The sequence below is a fragment of the Syngnathus scovelli genome, chromosome 8 (assembly GCF_024217435.2).
Source record: "Syngnathus scovelli strain Florida chromosome 8, RoL_Ssco_1.2, whole genome shotgun sequence".
In the NCBI taxonomy this organism is placed as follows: Eukaryota; Metazoa; Chordata; class Actinopteri; order Syngnathiformes; family Syngnathidae; genus Syngnathus; species Syngnathus scovelli.
The window spans coordinates 10,971,403-10,986,820 of record NC_090854.1 but is presented as its reverse complement, the minus strand read 5'-3'; the positions used below and the strand labels follow the sequence as shown (position 1 = coordinate 10,986,820).

The following is a 15,418-nucleotide window of genomic DNA, read 5'->3' as shown; positions in this document are numbered from 1 at the left end:
CACTCTTTGAGAGCTTTGGCACAATTTCTCTCATTGTGTCACTTTTACCTGCTTTATAATTCTTGACGTGAACTCTTAACTCAGCATCTTTTATGTTCTCACGAACAGACACGCTGGCAGGTCACCCTGCGCTTGTGTGGAATGCAAATCAGTAGCTCTGTGGATGTGCTTCGGATAACTGCATGCATATGCACTCACAAAATCGGCTTTTAGAATTGAGGCAGAATTTTTTTTTTGTCATTAGATTGTGCAGGTACTACCTAATGTTGTGATCAGTGAGTGCTGTTTGACAGGAGGTGATTGGCTACTGCTGCTTTGAGGTTTCCGGATGGTTTAACACGAATCCAAATGGTGCCGGGATGAGATAAGCCCGGCAGGGTTTCACTGGCCTTGTAACTCTACTCCTGTGTTGCCATATGTCACCAGGGAGATTGGAAACAGATAGGACAAGGGCAAGCGCCACGAGTTGACTCTAAAAGTTTCATCGAGGAGCATGAAAAATGGAAACGGGAAGGGGGGGGGGGGCACATAGAGGTGATCGGTGATTGTTTACAGACAGCTGGAGGTAGACACCAGTTCGAGTATCAATCACTGAAACAGCAGCATGCTGAGCTGTGACCTCGTTTTCCTCTTATTACTCGAGAGTCTGTGCATATAGTGGTCTACAGCTGATGTAGTGGTTTTTTTCTTGTTACAGTTATGCAGAGAGAAAGGAGGTATAATAATAAAAAAAAAATATATATATATATATATATATATATATATAGTGCACATTTTTATTTGCAATATATTGCAAATAAAAATATTATATATATATATATATATATATATATATATATATATATATATATATATATATATATATATATATATATATATATACTATATATTTTTTTTAAATTAGGGTAGTATCCCCACAATAAATAGCCTGTTTACTGTAGTTGTTTATTTTAACCAGGATGAGACCCAGAGCAAAGCAGAACGGCTGTCCCACAAATGCATTTTCAGAAATAGAGGTTTAAAACAATCCACACGTTGTTCTTTGATTTCACACATAATAGGTGAGCAGCACTTCAGAGACCCTCATTTGCATACAACCCATTAAAATTCAATTTTCCATAATATGTCCCCTTTAACAAACATTACACTCCTACCCCGCATGATGCGTCACATGCCTCTTTATTAGTCTTTGAGGCAAGAGAGTCCGCCGAGTGCATTAAGCGGGCCGATCATCCTTCTACACAATAGCCAGCAAAGTTCCAATCGAGTCCAGTTGTGTGTAGCAGGCATGTTATGTCATCGCCTGTCACCCAAATGTGTGACTTATGATGGGAGTTGTGCCAGACCACTGAATGAGATCCATTGAGTTTGAGCTGACACACACACGTATGGCTGCTGACACCAAGGACCTGTTCGCTGAGACTAACTGGCATCTGGATGCTCCAGTCATTGTGTTTGTGTGTGTGTTGGGGGGGGGGCAATGAATGGGTGTCTTTGTATATCATGATGTTGCGTCGATCTTTGACATCACATCCACTTACACGCTCACTTCTTTGTTGTCCATATCCTGTGTCTGCAAACACTGGCCTTATCTTCACTCCTTATCTGCTTTGTACACAGCGTCTTATCAGCATTTGGGAAAAGTAGCACTCAATGCAATACCGCTAGTTTTTCTTGAGAAAATATTTTTTGCCATTTGTCTGTTTGCTATCAGTGACACACGGCCTGCAAACTCATTTTATTAAAACTGGAAATAAATTAAAAATAGCCACAGATGCTTCTAATTAACCGGAAGGTAAACAAGTCGGTTGTTTGGGTCAACTTTTTGATATGAAGATTGTCTTGAAGTATATGTAATCCCATGTGCTTGTCTTTTGCCCTCGCAGAACTTGAGTCATGTGGTGGCTATCTGGATGCCACCGTCGCGGGCTACATCACCACGCCCGGCTACCCGCTGGAGTATCCCCCCCATCAGAATTGCCGCTGGGTCATCACGGCGCCAGAACCTTCTCAGCGCATTGTGATCAACTTCAACCCGCACTTTGAGATTGAGAAACTGGACTGCAGGTAGGAACAAGGAGATGTTCTCGCAGCATTCAAAAGAAAAGTGTATTCTATTAGTTATTGCAAAAAGAATTATCTTTTTTTTTCTCCACACAAATTGACGATGCAACAACTTTCATCACTTTGTATGAGAACGGCTGGGTGGATTTGGTCAGCCCACTCTCCTCCTGTTTCCTTGGCTTAAGCTTGCCCACAAGAATCACTTTGGGACCTCCCAGAGTCCCTCATCTCTTAATATCATAGCCTAATTACCACATATTTACAATTCCAGGATGCTTTTTTTCACACTTTGAACAGATTAACCTAGTCAGGAGACAATTTTCCGTCTATCGCCGTTTTTGGCTTGAGTCAAACTGGGAGAAATGCAAGTATGGCGCCATTAAATTGAAATCCACGATGCGGCGACAATACAGACATGAGGGCAAACAGGCATGCTGGGAAATAATGAAGCCATGCTGTTAAAGAAGTAGGTGATTGATTAAGCAACCTGCAGTCAAACCAGCTGTGGAGGGAAATGAATTGTACTCACAAAAGATTTTTTTGTAAAACTGTGCAGTTATTAGGCACCTTTCAAAACTAATTACAGTTGGAGCACACAACTAGTGACAGCTTGCACAAAGCAAAACCTCACTTACTTTGATTATTTGACTTATATGTTTTGAGTTATGTAGGTTTTGGTTAAAATTTGTGTTTATTGATGTGCCTCATACACGGAATGTCAAGTATGAAATCTGAAAGACCACAGAAAAAAAATACACCAAATTTGAACAATTGAAAAAAAAAATGCAGCTTCAAAATCATGAAAAAAAACAAGCCGCTGTCCCTGCTCTCAAATTCTGCGGTTATATTTGTTGAATGCACTGATGTGGCAGTGGAAAAAAAACATTTGACACTAAATCTCCACTATTAAGTACTACATATTTCTCAGTCTTTGCATATTTTCAGCTTGTGTATTTGGGATCTCTAAATTCAACAACTGCCGCCGGTCTTGCCTTGCAAAAACGATGTATTTGAATATCGAAGCGGAACTGTATGTTCAAAGCATAGGGGCCACAAATTCAGTACTCATACACTTTGTCTTTTCAACCACACAGCGTGCCCCATTGACATCAATAATAGATCAGGAGAATTCCCTCTCTCAGATTTGCTAAAATCATGCTGACATTTCCGCTGTAGAATCACGGCATCAATATTTTACCTGGCTGTTTTTTGAAAGCACAAGACTGAAAAGGAATTGTTGTGCTTTTCCTCCACTTTCATTCTGGAAGTACGTATATACAAAAAAAAAAACAACGCTACTTTCCCTTCATTTTGCCCCCTGCCAGTCACTTCTTTTGAGAGTCCAGCACTTTAGTTTGTCACTTTCCCAGCAGGGGACCGTCTAATTGAAGTGCAGCTAGTGTAAAATCAAGACAATTTAATTTTTTTTTTTGGTTTCACGAAGCATGTCTCCTCTCGTTAGACTCCCATTATCACTCCTCTTCAGTAACCACATACTGTACATCACAAACAACCATCTCAATTTGTCAACTTGCATTCCATATTACATAATAATTAATAATCCATATCAGGATGTAAGATGATGATCGTATCATCTCAAGTCTAATAGACTCAATGGGATGGAGCTATTTAGGTCCGCCGGCACCCGACGCCAGCGTATGTATGTGCAGAGGGAGGCTGAAATTGATCTGTTAAGTCCACAGGGTAAAGATGCCAAGAACAGAGAGAAGACTCGTCTATCATCTCGCACGCACACACGTATCATGCGCCAATCAGCCAAGGGTTGTTTCATTATATAACAATGCCAAAGTAATCAGATTTATTACGCTCCCGATTGTGATTTAAAATACTAATCTGTAATCTATAACGCATTACATTATGCAGAGCTGCCGGTCGGCGACTGGGCCGGTCAAATCGATGACGGGCCGGTCAGTGAGTGGAAACAATGATTTCATTAAGATTCTGCCACAGTGGTCATTTCATTGAAGGAGGAAGTAAAAGGGCGGTGTATGCTTCGATGTATAAAAAAAGACTTGCATGGAAGCCAAGATTAGAGACAAATCATGACTATGTGTAACTTCCCTTTTTCCCGCCAATCACATGAGATGCACCACAGGGCCTCATCATGGATGTCAAGTCTTTGGCACCCACACAAACCCACACGCATTAAGCCATTAGTTCTGCCAAAGAGGTCCGTTTCCAAGCCAAAATGCCAGGACCATTTTTTTGTGCCACTCTCAAGGATGTATTGTAAAAATCCACTTTCAATCCGAGCGCCCCCGCTAACACGCCACATGAGGCTTTGCGTAATCAATTCATGTAACACAATGACAAAGTGCACTTTGAAAATATGCAGCAGGTGGTCATCTATGAAGATGTCCCATTTGGAGCAGGTCCACATTTGGACACTTTGGCCTTGACTGGGGCGGAGTGCCATTCTCGTTACAATGGCTGGAAACTATTTTTACCCTTGTAAGCCTTCCGTTCCGTGATGCACAATGCAGTCTGTTCTTAAGAATCACAGGGAAACATTAGTAATATCGTTTCTGTCATCCGTCCCCCCCCCCCCCCCCCCCCCCACCGATAACTGGCATAAGTGTATAAAAGGTCTTTGCAAAACAACTGGGAAAAGGGTGGGAGGGGCTGCTTGCGTGTATAAATAAGATTTCTTCTGCCAACAAAGTGATATTAAATTCTTCATGAGGTGACCCCCGAGACAGTTAAGGTTAAAGAGTCGCCCCGGCGTCATATTTTGAGCGGCTATGTTGCCTTTCAACACAGCAGCTGGTTGTCTACTTCACATTTTCCTCTTGGCTCGCCGCACAGCTCCGTCTGCGAAAGCCGGATCTCTCCTTGGCGTCTTTGGAAAGAGTATGTGTGCACGCACGCGCATTGACTGCTTAGGGAAAACTGCAGCGTCAGGGTCTGTTGAGGGCAGGCGCAAATCTTCCTGACAGCCTCTCTCTCTCTCTTCCTCCCTCTCGGTTCTCTCCTTCTCCTCCCCGGGATTCATCTGACCCCTGGTCCCCCTCCAGCCTCATTGCCGCCATCAAACTGACCCCATCTATCATCTTCCATCTGATCAGGCACCTTCTTCGGCTAGCACATTTCTCTCTTCATCACCTCGTCCTCCTCATTGCCCCCAAGTGAATCACCCCACGAGTCTTTCCTTCCTCCTTTCGCAGAAAAACAGGAAGCATGACAAATGCGGCATACTTAGACTTTTCTCTCTCTCTTTGCTCATCTTGCATTTCCCACCTCCTTCTGACTCATCTTTACCATATGTGACAAAAGTGGTGTCCTTTTCTTATATTGCGCATCCTCCTTGACCTTCTCCTCCTCCTCCTCGGCTATCTAGAATGCTGATCTTAGACAAGCCGCACGTGCGCATAAACGGCGAGCCGTGAGACTCAGACACTCCCCGAGGCCCTAAAGGCCTGTCTGATCCATAACTCTAATGTGTGTGCTCGTTTGTGTGTTTGTGTTTCTGTGCTCCTGTAATTTTGATGGACAATCCCGATCAATATACGTTCAAGCCATAATGAGGCATTGATTAATTGTCCAGGAGGTTACAGTTGGACAAAGTCGGAGAGACACACACACACACACTCATAGACTTGGACAAATTTGTAATTGGGTGGTGTACTCAACAAATTGAAAATGAAATTAGAATGATTTTTGCATGATATAGTTGACCTGTGATGAACCTGGTTACATTTCCCTTTCTTAAAAATATCAAGACTAAAAAAAGTTTGATGAACCTGGTTACATTTCCCTTTCTTAAAAATATCAAGACTAAAAAAAGTTTGTCATGCGAAAGTGAATGCTTATACTCATACTAAAGTTACATATAGTTTCAATTTTACAACTTTGACTTTTCTAGGGTCACTATTTGCAAAAGCACGACTAGATAGATTCTTTAGGCATTTTTTTTTTATACACAATGTAAATTTTTCTCATCCTGTATTTTCTGTTTCCAGATTTGCGTTCATAAATATTTAACAGCTTTATCATTCATGATTGTCAGCTCCATCAATTGTCAGATTGGAGAGGAAATTTATCTCTTAGTCTTCATCCTCCACCACAGGATAATCAATCAGGAAACATCTGACAGTCGAGCTTTTGGGAGGGAAATGTTCAAATTTGTCCCGATTATCCATACGTGTGTACCCTTTCATGGTGTCTCATAAGAAAATGTAAACGTTCCGTCTTTGTCGTAATCTACAGCATCCCGCAGGTCCTTGTTGCTGTAGCCTGACAGAAATGCTTTGGAAACGTGTTTGGCTTTTTTTTTTCTCATCATTTCCACCCTACAAGCAAGCAAAATCCTTTTTTTACACCCCTTGATAAGCAGCGAATTTCAAGGAAAACGTGTGAAACAAATTCCCGCTTCTCGTCATTCCCTTCGGCAAGTCTGTGCAACAAACCCGTCGGCTCTGTGGAATATTCACCCCCTTTTTTTTTTCTTTTTTGGTTTGGCAAGTGCAAGGAGAGAGCGATGATGGGATTTCAACAGCATGTTAGAAGCTGTGTTCTTTCCACACTGAATGGATTGAAGGAAACCTCCAGCTCATCTATGGATGATGCATGCATGCCACGGGCACTGTGTGTGTTTACCGTGTGCTTACTTAAATGTGGATGTTGAGCCAAACAGGGGGGTCTTGGGGGGGGTCACCTGTGACTGTCAGTCCAACATTAGCGAATGCAGTGTCAGGTTCTCTGTGAGCACATCCACACTCTGATGGCGGAATCCGTAAACATTTTCTCTTCATTCTAACCTGAGGTCATGATTTCAAAGAGCGGCCTTTGTCTTTTGCGTATACCAGGAAGTCTTGGGTGGAAGGAAGGGTGTGTTTTTTTCTGTTGTGTCCTCGCTTTGATGTCATGGGAGCAGCAACAGTTTTTATGAGACGCTTCCAAGACAGGACAGAACATCAGATCATTAAAACTGCACCATGTCTCCAATTTTCATCTGCAATTATGGATCCAAAAAGATTACATGGCAACACTTGAAATGAAGAAAAGTAATGAACTGACTGGATACTGTAAATCTACAATAATTACCCTAGCATACAGTACAATATAGTATATATTTTTTGTCAAATATAGCATTTGCAGAAGGAGTTGCAATTAGACACACGTCTATACTTTCAAGTACGTCATTGCGGTGATTTGTGCGTGCTCACACAGGCCATTATACTGGAATTCATTTAAAGTGACGTATACACACGGCCAGTATAACTGATGAACTTTCTCGACAATTCCCTACTTTTCACGAGAAACCACAGCGCTCACTCAGTGTGCCTGCTGAAAATAAGTATGGGAGGACGTCTTAATTATAAGTTCCACTATGGTGCGCAGGAGGCCGTATCCCACACTTTAATTGCTGCAATTCTCCTTTTTAGGCAATTTGGGGGAGAAACAGTCCAAAAATGCTGGGTTCTTACATTTTAATCCTACTTCTCGCACTTGACTCTCCCACACAGTGAGTCTTGACTGACTGACATGTTGGAGGAGCCCACGGAGAACAAAGTGAGCCAAGCACACATAAGATTTACTTGGTGGTTTGCTGTTTACCCTTTTATAAGAAGTCAGTTTTCCAATCCCTTTAAGGAGAAGATACCCCCAGACACACACACTCGCGCACACACACTTTACAGTGTCTCACCAGTGTAGTATTCCACAGGCAGTTGGCACCTTAAATGATTGGAGTGTGGGAGTCCCGTAACCTTTGCCACAGGCGGAGCTAGGACTTTTTTTCCTTGTGGGGGCCACAAAAAAAAACACTGTTAAAAAAACAGTTTTTTTAAAACCTCCCAAATTTTAAAAAAAATACTGATTAGACAATCATTAGATGTTATCTACGAGGAATGGGAGAACATTTAAAAAACACTTTTACAGGAGGACTGGGGTCCAAGCATTTTTAGGGGGTTCAGTGGCCCCACAGCCACCCCGCTAGCTCTGCCATGTATAAAATGTAAAAACTAAATACAAAAGTGTCCTGCTCAAGTGTTACTGCAATGCATGCTTGCAAGTAGTATCGATTCATCCATCCCCTGTGTATAATGGCAAAAAAGCAGACATTCTTTGTGGGTTCCTACATTGGAGAGATGTAAAAAACTCAATAGAAGAGCAATTAACATGACTGTGGTCGGAACTGATCGATAAAGTAGCTAAAGATGTGCAAATAGACTCCAGATGTACTTATTAGGTCTTTAAGTCTCTTGGTGAAAATGGAATTAACTCACATTCAAACTTGACGTCATCTGTGGCAGGCAAACCGCTAGAAAGAATTTTGCTGGCAGGACGCTATTTTGAAAGCAAGCAGGTGACCGGCTGGTTGTTGTCCAGACACAGAGGCAGCACTCCTGCTGTGCGTCTCCGAGCACGGAGGCCAACATTTGTGCTCAGAAGACATCAAAGAAATGGAATAAAAATAGATTTTTTTTTCTCCCCCACCAACCACGCTTTCCAATAAAGGTGACTAACAATACATGTACTTAGGGATGACTCAAATTAGACTTAATGATAATGTAGAAATCATTGGGAAACAATGACAAATAAATCAATTTAGGTATTAAAATAGAGAGAATAAAGAAATAACACAGCCCTCAGTTTATTCTGTATAGCACTTCCAACATGTGTCCTGTGGTGTTTATTATGGAATGCTTGAATTATATATCTTCCCCTGCAGCTGTAATAACACAACCCGGTTCTGCTGACAGTGAATATCACATTCAAATACATTTATGCTTCTTTTTTTCCCCTCTCTCTTTTTTTTTTTTAACTCCTCCATGAATTCAACGGAGATGCTGCACTGAGGTCACTGATGTTATCGATCCAATCAATTCCATCTGTTTCTATTGATCTGAAACTCCGCCTATTACTGCAGTATCTCAAAATCCATATTTTTTTTGTCCTTTCCAGGTATGACTATGTCGAGATCCACGACGGCAACTCCGAAACGGCCGACTTATTGGGAAAGCATTGCAGCAACATCGCCCCAGCACCAATCATATCATCCGGACCCGCCCTTCACATCAAGTTTGTGTCTGACTATGCCCACCAGGGGGCCGGCTTCTCGCTGCGCTACGAAATTTTCAAAACCGGTAAGAAGATGTCACGGTTGACACTTGATGATGATAAATATTTTTAAACTCAATACAGGTTGTTAGGCCATCATTGGGACATGTGGATTCTGAATTTCACTTAATTGACCTTTCTGGAAGTGCTAATCAATCGAACTTTAGTATAAGTGCAACTCATGGGTGGCTGTGTAATGCATGGAAGGTCTACCTAATTTGGGCTTGAAGAATGTGTCTTAAGTTGAATCTGTTTGGTATTTACGATTGCATGTCCTCAAGTGTGTGGTCAACACCAAATTTGGGAGAGCCACAGACTCAAGAATCGCGGTGGTTGCGGGCACAAATAAATTAAAAGAGCAACTGGTTGAGTTGAGTCTAAAATGCCCTCTGGCACCTACTACAGGTCAGTCTTGGTACTACAATATACATCTGGTTGGGAGGGAAGACAAGCAAGCCATTGTGTGAGCAGTGTTGTTATCTCAAGTACATCAGGCACTATGAGAGTTAGTAGAGCACGGTGATTATCTTTCTCGTGTGGGGTCTCGCACAAGTTAAGATGTTGAAAATCCCGATGGGTGTCGCTCGCTTTACTACAAGTAAATATGATACAGAAAGCAAGGACCAGACTCAAATCTCCACGGTCAGGTGTGAACATTCCTGCGTAACTCAACCCCAAGTTTTTGTTTGGATTATTTAACTCCCTCAAGAGGGGGCTTATCCCCGTTATCCTTCCCAATAGAATGTGTAGCGCACTTTTGAAAGCAAGCTAGCCATGACTGTATCACTACTAGGAGAGTCAGCATGCTTCATTAGGTGACCAGACCAAATTTGTCCCTCGGATCTCATGCTAGATCGTAAGCAGGTAAAGAGCGACTCAGCAGGGGACCCTTGAGACCCCTTTTAGACTGCCCATGTGAGACCGCTCTGCCCTCAATGGCCCCGTGTCTGTCTGAGCATTACATCTTATTGTGTGTTGGTGATAAAGATCCCCGTCACGCTGTTGTGGGTCAGCCAAAGCAAGACCAATTGAGATGAAGGGCAAGGGAGACACACAAGAGGGGCACATAGTGTCTTCAGCCATCGTGTTGCGTTCATCCTGAAAGCGTTCTTCGCATGCCTGTTTAATTGAGTCCTGAGCCTTGAGAGACACTGTCACACACAGGGCGGGCTGAGGTTACTAAGACAACACGTGTGCTGGTCTACATGGATGTGTCTCACTTTCGGCTGAGTGTCTGAGTTCACACTTGGAGTCTCACACGACAATGCTGCTCTTGTTAACTGGAGAAGTGAAGATCACATTGTGTAGAACTTTGGATCGTTTTCATGACACATGCTCCTGTGGAAATTTGCTGGTGCTCATATGTGCAAGTTTGCAATTTTACACAAGACTCCTTGAAGTCAAAACAGATAAAATATGGTGTTATTTTGGCCGATTGTCTGCATGAATTACAACAGTAGAGCTGCGCAACAGATGTATCCACAGTATGGCGCTTATTCAGTTCAGGCCAGGTGGGCAGACAGTCTAACACAACTATTGTCACTATTTTTAGAATTGATTACTATATCGATTATTCCATCAATTAATCAAAATCACCCTAGAAAGATTGATGCTCACTGGTTTCCAAAGTAAAAGCAGTTGAGATCTGCTTTCACGATAAACTAGAAATCAGAGAATTATTACCATTGGATGTATGCTCGCTCGTGTTGCGTCTGTGTGTACCTGGCAAAGAGGGAACATTTTGAACATTCAATCTGCTGGAACATCGTTAACAAGATCTTGTTATCCTGCAAGGTGAAACTCAACGTCTGCTCCTGTGGGTGACTGTATTTTATGTACGTGTCAGGATGAAAGTGTGTGTTTGTGCGTGTGTTTGTGTGAGCGTGCGTCATTCACGCCTAACACAGCCTCATTATGATATGGCTCAATATGCTCTTCCTACGTATTTGTCCTCCAAACTTACTGCTATTTTTACCAACTTCCCCTCTTAGTTATAATCATCTATGTTTATTTTCAATATTTGCTGCCTGGTAACGTCTAAATATTATTTACAATGTCAAACTATTGAATTTTCTGTCAGTGTGCCCGTTTTAGCGGTTACTTTAAAATATCTACTTGATACAGCATTACCATATTAAAACATGTATTTGATCTAGCGTTAGTGCAGGGGTGTCAAACTCATTTTTTTTCACGGGCCGCATTGCTTCTTTCGGGGGCCATTATGACTGTCAACCCAAATAAATGGATGAGCACCTCATATTATATACAGTAAAAGCTACAAAACAAACTGACAAATAACTAGTTTTCAAATCAAACAAGTAAAAACTGGTCAAACATTTAAAAGAAGAAGATATTAAAAGTGAAGACAATTTGCAATTCTAGTAATGACACACAGATTTGATGCACAATTTGACTTCTTGGGACACATAAAATGATGTGGCGGGCCGTATCTGGCCCCCAGGCCTTGAGTTTGACACCTTTGCGTTAGTGGATAGTGTTAGAATCTAGCATCGTTCTCCTAAAAATATTCTCCCATTGTCGGAAGTGTGTCACAGAGCCATGCCGCTGTGTGTATTAATGACTTTTCCCCCCTGCTTGGAGTCCTTCATCCCTAAGAGAGGATGGTTTTAGAGAGGGTCTCTGTCCTAATCCCTGTCTGTGTTAGGGGAGATTGTCTCGCTACGTCTTTATGTACTGACAAGCAGACCTTCACTGTCTGAGTAGCAGTCTAGTCAGAGTGGAAAGGGCTTTTTGGCAGATGTTAAAAAAAAAAATAATTGTTGCCCATTTTGCCCTCCCTCTACACACCTCCGCAAAATACTTGGTGTGTATGCATAACACCGCCTTACCAAAGAGAAAAGATCACAAAAGGTGGAAATGCTCAAACACAAAAAAGTAAACAAATCCAACAACAAACTGTTTGTGTTTACACTTCTGTTACTATGGTAGCTGTAGAAAAATTACAACCAATACACAAGCAGCCCTGCTGGGCCAGCCAATCAAATCCTGCTGTCTAGGCAGTGCGCCCCCGGCTGTTATTGTGACCCAGAATTGGCCAGACACATACACACGCGTGCACACACACACACACACATACATGCATACATACATACAGTATATGAATGCCCAGATGTAGGATGAGCCATCGCACACAGTCATGTCTGCACGACATGCTCGCTCACACGTTCGACCCATTATTGTTAAGTAATTTACTGTACATTATGACACGCATGCATTGTTTTTCTTTTTCCGTAAATGGATCACAACACGTCATGTCTCAATCCAATACAGTATGGCAATATTATTAAATTTAATCCAGTCATTTGAATTATTGGACACTGTACCAACTTTAGAACAACAACAAGCTGCTCAAGTTTTATGTTCATTGTGTGAACAACATGTATTCTGGCTGAGTCTGTCAATCATGGTCACGTTCTTGAACATCTTGAAGCAAAAATTAACTTCTGTGTGTGCTGTTACCCCAAAAGTTGATAAATAATCTTTTAATGGTTGCAGTGTGGTTTTGAATATCATAATATTAAATTATGTCACATAAATGAAAGCTTGGGAGACAACTGTCTGCTGTCCTCCGGGGATCCAAAATCTACCCAGCAACACAACTCACTGAGCAACAACAACAATCTTGAATCAGACAAAGCAGGGTAAACAAAATGTACCTAAACAATGACTAATGAATATTTTTGCCGCTTCAGTACATTATGGTACGTTATTATGATTTTCAAAGCGCCAAGGTGAAAATGTGGGTTAAGAGGGCATGAAAGGAACATATCACATGTGAAAGGAGGGCAGAAGTGTTTATGTGATGTGCATGAACTTGAAGTAATGCGGAGGGGAGTGGGGGGCAAAATTGCTGCTGGCAACCAAACTGGTCAGCCGATCGCACACACACGCACATGCTTACGGTTACGCCGACCCACATTATTGAGTGGGTGAGGTGGGTGGCGAGCGAGCGAGTAGGTGTGTGTGTCTGATGTCATTACACGTGTGAGAAGGTCACGAGCGAAACAGATTGGGAAGTAGGACAGAAGAAGTGACATGTCACTCAATCATAATTGTTTATTTACAGATATTTATTTACTTTATAGGTAAATGTGTTTGGTGAAGGACTTTTGGTTACTCCGCCTTAAGTTTCAAATGCACATGAGCTCAACTTTTTAAATGCATTTAAAAGTGAGAGAGTAGATACTTTCTAAAATGTCTTACTTACTTTCCCTTCATTTCCTTGTGGAAGCATGTAAGCGTAGACAGGCACCCAAACAGACTGGAGGCAAATGGGTTACTTTAAGAGGCTTAGACACTGCCGTGTGTGTGTGTTTGGGTGGACAACTGGACATGGTTGAGTAAACTAGAATAATGATGTCACTACACCATGCCAATTGTGTGTGACGGAACGCTGATGGAGGGAATATTACAGTACAGGATTTATTAAAAGGCCTTTTTTTTTTTTTAATCCTGAGACAATGTGTGTGTTTGTTTATCGCTGTGATTATTTTGTCCTAATATACGTTTTTGTCTTCATTCAAGGTTCGGACTGTTCCAGAAACTTCACAAGTCCCTCGGGTCTCATCGAGTCTCCAGGTTTCCCTGACAAATACCCCCACAACTTGGAGTGCTCCTTCATCATCGTCGTACCCCCCAGCATGGATGTGAGCCTCACTTTCCTCACCTTTGACCTGGAGAACGACCCCTTGCCTGGAGCAGAGGTAGACTGCAAATACGACTGGCTGGAAGTTTGGGACGGGCTTCCTGGAGGTGAGGCACATGGTGATCATATTGAAGGAAAATGTTTGCACATCCTCCTCATAGTTTTGGACTTCCTGTGTGGAAGTTTGCATGTCGGCTCCAGCTCACCTGCAATTCTAACAAGAACAAGCGTCATCAAAAAAGGATGGATGAATGGTTTAAGGGTTTAGCACATTAAAGTGCTAATGACGTTCCGGCCCGTTTCACACCGGCTCGCCATTTAGTGAAGTGAAATGAAGAGTGTTTCTCCCTGCCTACATCTGTATTGATTTACTTGGAATGCCAACTATTTTAGAAGCTACGCGTTGGTTGATAAAAGCTGAGCTTCCAGGCAAAATGTTGGCACCTACCCTGGAGAAACCGCATATGTTTTCATGGGGAAAATAAAGTGAGAGTTGTTGAGTAGAGGGAGAGAGGGAAAAAAGATTCAGAGGTGAGGGGGTTAGGATATTTCTGTTCTTGCTGCTGGAATTACTGGAGAGAGTTGAGAGGGACAAATCCTTAGCACAGAAAGTCTGGATGGAGTTTCAAGAGATGGAAGAGGAAAAGAGGAATGAGGGCGCAGTGGAAAGGCTTAAGCAGAAGTGAAAAAACAAAGGAGATGTTAAGATGAATGAGTGGAGGACAGAAGACCTCTGGTTTACCTCCAGAAGAAAATAGGAAGGTAAGGCAATAAGATTAAAAAAAAAAAATCTGTCTAACAAAAAAAAATTGGTGCAATATTCTGTAAAAGGCGAATACAGCACAGAAAGTCTCTATTTAGTTTTTTGTTGTTTTTTGTAAGGTAAAAACTTGAGTGTGAGGAAAAATATGACATCAGGTGAAAGGAAGACAATTGCAAGAGAAGAAACAAAGTTTGGGAAAGGAAAGTGAAATGAATTTGGAGGATGTTTAACGGGAAGGAAATCCAACAGAAGAGATCAAGAGGTGAAGGACTTTTAGTTTTAGTGCTTCCAGGGGACACGAGAGGCAGGAAGAGATAAAGACAATGTGATAAAGTGAGCATGCTTGAGCTACATGACTCACGTGTTCAAATCAGCATTGTCAAGTTAATTTACATTTACATACTGTAGGCCTACATTGCAAAAATATTTTCATCTGGTTGCCATTAAAGCTTTACTGTTCTTACGATAATTTACAATTTTTTTTTCTCAACACTATCAGTAGAAGAGTTATTACTATTGTTTGCTCAAGAGGCCTATTTCAAATATCCACCCATTCCAAAAGAGAAAAAAATCAATAGCACTGATCGATTGCTGGCTGTTTTCTCATCTCCTACCTCCTCCACAAGCTTCAACATGCGTGTGCGTCTGTGTGCGAGGAGCATTCAACGCGTATCAATGTGCTATCCTTGCTCGGATCCCTTCACACAAATGCACGCACACACATACACATGCACACGTGCACCGCAGGGCCTGAGATCAGGTTCATCTGTTTGTGTTGACATATACAAGTTGCTGTTTCAGGGAAGACGACAGTAGATGCATCACTTAGGTCCTTGAATGTA

At 41.9% G+C, this 15,418-nt stretch overlaps 1 protein-coding gene across 2 annotated transcripts in view; it reads left to right on the top strand.

Moving 5' to 3' along the window:
• The window catches only part of LOC125973318 (neuropilin-2), a 59,763-nt gene that overhangs the window by 8,747 nt on the left and 35,598 nt on the right, over positions 1-15,418 (top strand). For both annotated transcript variants that reach the window (XM_049727378.2, XM_049727379.2), the window contains exons 2-4: positions 1,887-2,067; positions 8,992-9,173; positions 13,693-13,920. In XM_049727378.2, the coding sequence (XP_049583335.1) occupies positions 1,887-2,067; positions 8,992-9,173; positions 13,693-13,920 (591 nt within the window). The remainder of the gene's footprint in view (positions 1-1,886; positions 2,068-8,991; positions 9,174-13,692; positions 13,921-15,418) is intronic.